This window comes from Etheostoma cragini, chromosome 15, assembly GCF_013103735.1.
Source record: "Etheostoma cragini isolate CJK2018 chromosome 15, CSU_Ecrag_1.0, whole genome shotgun sequence".
NCBI classification, from domain to species: domain Eukaryota; kingdom Metazoa; phylum Chordata; class Actinopteri; order Perciformes; family Percidae; genus Etheostoma; species Etheostoma cragini.
In genome coordinates, this window is record NC_048421.1 from 2322515 (window position 1) to 2328175 (window position 5661).

Here is a 5661-nt window from a genome sequence, read left to right on the forward strand (position 1 = left end):
CCCCCCCCCCCCCCCCAAAAAAAAGAAGAAATCACCAAAACAGGAGTAAACACGTTGCTTCAGTAGATGTTGTTTATCTTCAGATGTCCAGATTTAACAATAGCTGTGCGCCTGATAGGAACCCGTACAATTATGTTACGCTTTAGTCACAGGACAATCTTCAAAGACCTGCTGCAGGTTTATGAATCACTTTAGGGCTTAAGGGCCAAAATAAATTTCTGATATGCTCGGAGAATATAAGCCCAGCTGGTCCCTTAAATCGGAGGGTGCCAACCCCAGGGCTGTGGACCGGCACTGGGGCTCTGAACATTCACTACTGGACCAATCATATAACTTTATAGGCTATTTCTGCAATAATTACCGTACAGCTGCAGTGGGTAGAACGCAAAAAAATAAAAAGGACCAGCAGGATTTGAAAGAGTGATTCTCTTCCTATAGGAAGAGGAACGCTCTCTTTTAACAATCTTAACTTGGCGCTCTTAACTATTAGTAAAAATAATTAATAATTGCTTCTTTTTTAACTAAAGAATTAGGTATAATGTCATATAAACTGGGTTGTTTACCATGAAAAAAATCTTTTAAAATAGCATCAAAGGCATTGAATAAAATGGCGTAAATGTCGGAAAAAAGCACTTTTAGTAGAGCGCATGACCAAATGCAGAGGCTCAGTCCTTGCCGTGGCAGCCGTGGGTTCGATTCCAACCCGCAGCCCTTTGCCGCATGCCATTCTTCTTGTCTCTACACATTAACATCTAAGCTGTCCGATCAAATCAAGGCTTATAATGCCAAAAAAAAGACCTTTAAAATGAAGAAAGAGAAGTCAGTCTTCTTATTTTCACCCGGAAGGACAAGTTAATGGTCGACGGGAAGAGGACCTAAGGGTTAATTGGGGGATGATCATTGTAATTACAATCATTTGTGGATGTTTAAATTGCCCTGTGATAAGGGGTGTTTGTAAATTTGAGGATAACAGGAGGTGTAAAAAGGTCTTAAAGTCTTAAAGTTCCCTTGATATAAAATCAATCCCTTTTTCTGGGATTTGGGGTGTTATTTTGTTTCTCTGGTGCTTCCACACACTTGGAAAACTATCCATGCTGTTTGAGTGAGATTCGGTTTATGTATGTCCTCTGCCTTCAGTCTCCGGGTGAACTGGTCAGAATCTACTAAACTTTCCTCGTCACAGGCCGAGCTGTAGCATGCTAACTGTAGCATGCTGGCTCGTTCTCAGTGGCAAAACACTGCTACAACACACACTAGTTCACCAAAATCTCCCAAAGAACTACTTCCTGTCCCTGTTCTGCAGGTATTCCACAAGTGTGCCCTCGTTTAGAAGAAGTCATGTGCGAGTAATCACATGTGCCACTCCCAACAAAGATAGTAAAGAAGTGAGATGTCTCACTCTGTTGCTATACAGACACCTAAACACACACAGGGTAAAAACAGGATTTGTGGCAATGTGCAGTACTACAAAAATGAAAATGAAAATGAAAACCATGTTCTGGTACAACCTCAAAATACAATTATGAACCTGAAAATGAGCAGAATATTGGCGCTTTATTGACTTGGTAAACCTCGGGATCCCTGCTTTCTATTCCCCTAGCTGCCGTCTCCCGTCCACAGACCTCCACAGGCAGCTGCCGGGTGGCTCTGTGTCTCCTCCGTGTTGTTCAGAGAAGCCATTATGTCCCAATCACCCTGCCCACGTCAGCCCTGCCTGTGGAGAGCTCAGAGCTAAGCGCTCAAGGTTTTTAAAATTGCAAAGAGATTCCATTATTTGGCACACATAAAACCAAGTCCTAATAATCTATTATTAATGTTAAAATGTATTGATTTATTCATGAAAGTCTTCTTTTGTCCTTTCCTGGCCGTAGAGGAGTAGCTGTGGTAGAAATGGCACGGCAGTCGAGATGGTTTGTCGGTCTTTTTCCCCCCGTCCCTGATGGTTTGTCTTCCTCCGGGGCAGGTTGCTGTGTGTGATTCTGGTGTTCAGCACCAAAGGACAGCGGTACCTGCGGGTCGGGCTGGCTGTGCCCCTGTTTGGCTCCGTGGCCGGTCTGAGAAGGATGGTGGCTGACGAGGGGAAAATTTCCCCAGACCAGGTGATGTAAAGCAGGAGGAAATAACCAGCTGATAACTAGGGATGTAACGATGCAAACATTGTTATGAATGTGTGAAGATTTGTGCGTTGTTCCCTCTCTCTCTCCCCTTTTATGTCTGTAAAAATAAAGGCCCAAAATCCCCAAAACAAGAAAAAGGTTGATAACAAAATGTCTTGCAATGCAATTTTTAAACGGCCTAGGCTAGAGTCTAATCTACTTTTGACCTCCGACTTTACTACGCCTTCTTCGTTGATTTATTTTAAGGTAATTTCTTTCTTTTTATTTAGTGATTTTGATGGATTTGTTTTAAAATTCAAATTTTTGTTATTTGAGGTAAAATGCAATTTCAGTGTCACTTTTGACAAGAGGACACATCTGTTGCTTTGCACAAGGGAACCTTTGCGGTGCCCAGGAGGTGAATTTACATCGCTTTAGCTACCAATTCACACGCTGTACTTTGGTCCGTACGGGGGACTTAAACCAGCAACCCTCCAATTTCCAACCCAACTCCCTACGGACTGAGCTAGTAGTAGAAGTGTTACACAAGTGTTAAGCTAAATCTGAATTGAATCAATTAAAGGGAGTAGAAATGCAACAGATGGAGCTCCATCAAGTTGCACTGTAATAATGGAAACACTGTGTGTGCGTGTGCGTGTGCGTGTGTGTGTGTGTGTGCGTGTGCGTGTGTTGGTCTCCAGGTGATCCTGACGGAGGTTTACTCCACAGGGTTCCAGCGCTCCTTCTTTGATCAGGAGGATCTGACCAGCATAGCTGAGAATGACGTCATCTACGCCTTCCAGGCTCCGCCCCTTTACATCAGAGGAGGCTCAGCACGGATATCAGGTATCTGCATGAATAAAGCCGGAAAGTGGAGTGTTTCAAGCAATTTGTAGTTACTACATTATTGTCCTAAAATGTTGGTCTTACTACATTCATAGATTTCCCTACATTTAAGGTTTTAGGTGTTTTTTTTCCAATGAGAGCTGGTTTGTATGCTTCAATGTTAAAAAAACACTTTTTCTCATACTCTCTGTCTCTATATTCCTGTATTCACCCTCAATCTAAAATGTGTTAGCGCCTGTCTTTTTAAGCCATCAGTCTGCTCTGATTGGTTGCGTATTGCGAAACTTTTGCATCTGCACTGTCAGTCTCGCCGCGTCGTCCTCCAGTTCCTTCATCTTGGCGTAGAAGAAGAACAGAGCGAACGGAGACAAGCTGAGACACGATGGCTGTTGATCAGTAAGTTTTAGCCATCTTTTTTATTTCTTCCTCCGAAACCAAAAGGTCTGTTTCCCCCTCTTTGTGCTCCGGTCGAGGAGCTGGATGGGGAGCTGGGGCCAGTGTTGCCAACAACTTTCTGATGAAAGTAGCTAGTACTTGCTCCAAAAGTCTCTAAATGTAGATAGTTCATTATGCAATAATGAGCATGAAGTGATTAGTGGTTGTGGCGGGTGCAACAAGTAGAGCTCAAGATCAAGGTAGATAGAAAGAAAGAAAAATCTCTAGCCACATAATCGCAAACTCACTACAGTAACTCATATTATAATTATTACTTAGGTATACTTGAAAGAAGACAGTAGAGCGGGGGGGGGGGGGGGGGGGGGGGGGGGGGGCGAGCCTGCCGTTTAACTGTGAAATTGAATGTAATCCAGTAAAACAGGTCAGTCCTGAGTTCCTCATTTTGGGAAGATAATAATGTTGAGCATGTCAGGGTTATGAATCAACCATTCAAATGAAGATCAATCTGAATCCTGAAATCAACTCATTAATTTAATATTTTTATTTGTATGTATATTTTTATTATTCATATTTACTTTTAGAGAATCATCTGAAATGAAATCTGTCCTCTCATCTAAACAGCATGCCTGAAGTCAAACAGATGCTTCTGACTGTGCTGCAGAACTTGGGAGCGGAGGATTTCGACATGTTCAAGTGGCACTTGCAAAACAATTCGTCAGTAATAAGAAGCCAACTGGAAGGTGCAAATAGGTTTAAAACAGTGGACCTGATGGTGCAACACGAGCCACAGAAGGTGGTGGATATGACCATCGGATTTCTAAGGTCCATCTACAGGAACGACCTGGCGCTGAATTTGTCTCAACTCAACCTTGGAGGTAAGAACGTGCAACTCTTTATTTAAACGTCGGGACACTTTCACACGTCAATATCGTGACAATCAACGCTTGAGATGAGTTGAATACATCCTGAAATTGTTAAATAATTAGCAACTAAAGCTGTCAGATGACTTTAGTGGAGTAAAAAGTCCTATATTCCTCTCTAAAATGTAGAAGAGTAGAAGTTGAATGTGGCATGAAAAGAAACTGACAACATTAATGAACACGTGATGACTTTATTAAATGTAATGAATTTTTTTTTAAATAAACTTTTTACGAGTTTAGGGGTTAGAGAAGTTTTCCGGAAGTGGTTTTAAAGAGACAAACCCAGAGTAATAACTAACTCCTCCTATAACTAACACTAACACTTTCTGTCTCCATCTGTTTCAGAGTCTAAGAAATAACGGGGTCGCCGCACCGCCGCATCCACGAAGCCACCGCTCGTGTTTCCACTCATTTTCCCACAGGTGTTATTCCAGATTTCATCAAATGTTTACACAAGTGCTTCAAGTCCTAGTCACCTAATTGCACTAATTTGTAAATCGCTCGTATGTCCTAACATCTCTGTACGATGAATTCCCGTCTGTCCCCATCAGTGCAACACTTTGTAAACATTTCTTAATAAATAATTTAAAAAAAGAGTCCAAATGTTGTTTTTGTTCTGTTGTTATTAAAGGTTTAGATTCAGACTACATGCTGGACATATAAAAAACAAAGGTAACACTTTGTAATAACCATCATTAGTCATCATTCTCCTGTTGTCCTCGGGTCAAATTCGACCTGTTTTTAAAAACTGGGAAAAAGTGAAAAAAACGTTGGAATAAAGTGATAAAAAACTTTGAAAAAAGTAACAAAAACTTTGAAAAAATGATAGTCACATTACACGCATTTTCCTAAAATATTGTTTTAAAGAGAGTTTTTGTTTAAGTAGTGCTGTCTGACATCAAGAATGTGGAAACAAATATTTGCCCCTTGACCTGCTATATCATTTTCTTAAGACATTGAAATGTAATTTTTTTTGCTGAATGGGACCTTTTATTGTGGATCTCGGCCCAGATCAGTAAGCAAACAAACCCATCTGATTAATTTACTTTGCTTAATGAATCCCTCAGGGAATCCATTTTACTGCAGGGGGCCCTCGGAGAGCACATTAAGAAGAATATAACTTCCCAAAGAGCTCTGTAAATTACATCCCCCCTGTGCAGATCAGATTTATGTCTTCGTTTCGTCTGTTTTTCACCCAGTGAGGCAAAATGTGAGGTACCTCAGTGCGTAGTGCCCCCTTGTTGTTTCCTCTGTGTCGTAAACAAACCGGTTGTGTTCTCTCACAGGCCTGAACGTGGATTTCCACTCGCACACTGCTGTTGTGCCTTTAGAAAATACAATTTCTTTTTTTTCTTACTCCTCTAATCATGTTGCTCAATGATTGCATAGGGCAGTGCTCCCCC

At 41.4% G+C, this 5661-nt stretch overlaps 1 protein-coding gene across 2 annotated transcripts in view; it reads left to right on the plus strand.

Moving 5' to 3' along the window:
• usp43b (ubiquitin specific peptidase 43b) overlaps positions 1 to 5661 on the plus strand; it is an 81387-nt gene that overhangs the window by 39264 nt on the left and 36462 nt on the right. For both annotated transcript variants that reach the window (XM_034893889.1, XM_034893890.1), the window contains exons 5-6: positions 1964 to 2099; positions 2798 to 2942. In XM_034893889.1, the coding sequence (XP_034749780.1) occupies positions 1964 to 2099; positions 2798 to 2942 (281 nt within the window). The remainder of the gene's footprint in view (positions 1 to 1963; positions 2100 to 2797; positions 2943 to 5661) is intronic.